This window comes from Austrofundulus limnaeus, unplaced genomic scaffold (genome assembly GCF_001266775.1).
Source record: "Austrofundulus limnaeus strain Quisiro unplaced genomic scaffold, Austrofundulus_limnaeus-1.0 Scaffold188, whole genome shotgun sequence".
Classification (NCBI taxonomy): domain Eukaryota; kingdom Metazoa; phylum Chordata; class Actinopteri; order Cyprinodontiformes; family Rivulidae; genus Austrofundulus; species Austrofundulus limnaeus.
In genome coordinates, this window is record NW_013952590.1 from 513,281 (window position 1) to 514,938 (window position 1,658).

The following is a 1,658-nucleotide window of genomic DNA, read 5'->3' on the forward strand; positions in this document are numbered from 1 at the left end:
ACACACACACACACACACACACACATACACACATACATACACACCTTCAATGACCGTCAGAAACCCCAGAATCTGAACACCAGTTTGTGTGGGGTTGTGAGCATGCATGTATATACAAGATTTCAAAATCCCAATGTTTACTTATTTTATAATGCACGTCGCCCCTTCCTTCCTTCTCCTCATCCAGCCTGCGTCCAAGCAACTSTACGAAGATGAAACCACCTCCTCTGTGTTCGGTCTGAGGTCTGCGTTCAACCCATCTCCATCCCCGTCCCCATGCGGCTCAGATCGCCCCCTTCTGGGCTGGAGCAGCAACAACAGTAGCAGCAGCACAGCCACTTCGGCCACGACGGGACCGCCTGTCGCCGAAAAACCCCGCTGGCACCTGGGAAGACGCACACCAGCTCACTTCATACCACACGACATCCCAGGTAAAAACAAAAAAACAAAACTGAAAAAAAACTTAAACTGAGTCTAAATGGAAAAAACCAGCTACGTCAACAATAAACAAACGTAAAATGATATTGATTAAATCAGTAATGGTTAAATGTGCCAGTTTCCCTTTTTTTAGAGGTAATTTCGAAAGCTTGTTGGTTTTATTTATTTTTGATTACAGTAGGGACTGGAGGGGGGAGAAGTTATTCAAAGTCATTGCTTTCATTGCAAATTGAGCCTCCAGGATGTTTATTCACAGTTATCRAGGATGTGCTTTCTAAATATTCTGGACTAAATCAGCATGCACGCTATAACTCTTCCCGGATCCTTCCTCTGGAAAGTTTGGATYGGCACAAACACAGTTTCTCCAAAAACTCATGAATGTTTCATCACCTTGATGAGCAATCTGAAGCACTAACCCAGTTTGCAATATTTCAACAGCAAAAATGCGAACAARTAAATGGCTTTCAGTATGAATTTGGTGGTGGAGATGAAATAAGAATGGAATGACTCCTCGCTCAAATGGTTATTCAAACAGCCAAATGGAGAGACAGTTTCACTGTGTTGGGTTGTTTGAGTTATTTGACATGCAAAAAAACAAAATCTGATTCTAGTTTTTCAGAAGTTACAGTTGAGTAAATTGCTTTACAGTTACTCAACTCGGTTTAGTAAAACCAGTCGACATAACTTTGTTTAGTAAATTCAGCACTTCATTTTTTTAGAGTTTAAAAGTATTTTCATTGTTCATTTTCAGATTATTGTGATCAGTTTTATGACTTWTACTGTTTGYATCYGTGAAATYAGTTTTTACCKAAGTCATTTTCTGTTAAGGTATTTTTTCCCCAGTACTTTATACACTTGTTCTGGTTTCTAACTGTTCCAGGAAGAAACAAAACTAACTTCTTGAAAATATCTTTCTGTTGAATGTCTTCAACAAGTTAAGCAGACTTTTTAACCTAAATGAAATGTCTGTGATTCATTTGTTTATTCTGACAGCCAGAAAAATAAAACCCAAGCATGTGCAGTCTAATGATAAAAAAAGATTCTCTAATTGTTTTATTGGACATCCTATTGTTATTAAATATAAAGAAAGCCTATGGCAAATACAATAAAGTTAAATTGTCCAGATTAGGGGATATGTTTACATTTATTACATGGATGGATGGACATTGTATGGATGGATGGATGGATGGATGGATGGATGAATGGATGGATGGATGGTG

General features: G+C 38.4%; 1 protein-coding gene across 1 annotated transcript in view; it reads left to right on the forward strand.

Annotated features, from left to right (window-relative positions):
- Window positions 1–1,658, forward strand: part of nhsl2 (NHS-like 2) — a gene marked incomplete in the record, with an annotated part of 202,245 nt that overhangs the window by 171,500 nt on the left and 29,087 nt on the right. Inside the window, 1 exon segment of the mRNA XM_014018260.1 lies at window positions 188–431. Coding sequence (XP_013873714.1) covers window positions 188–431 — 244 coding nt within the window.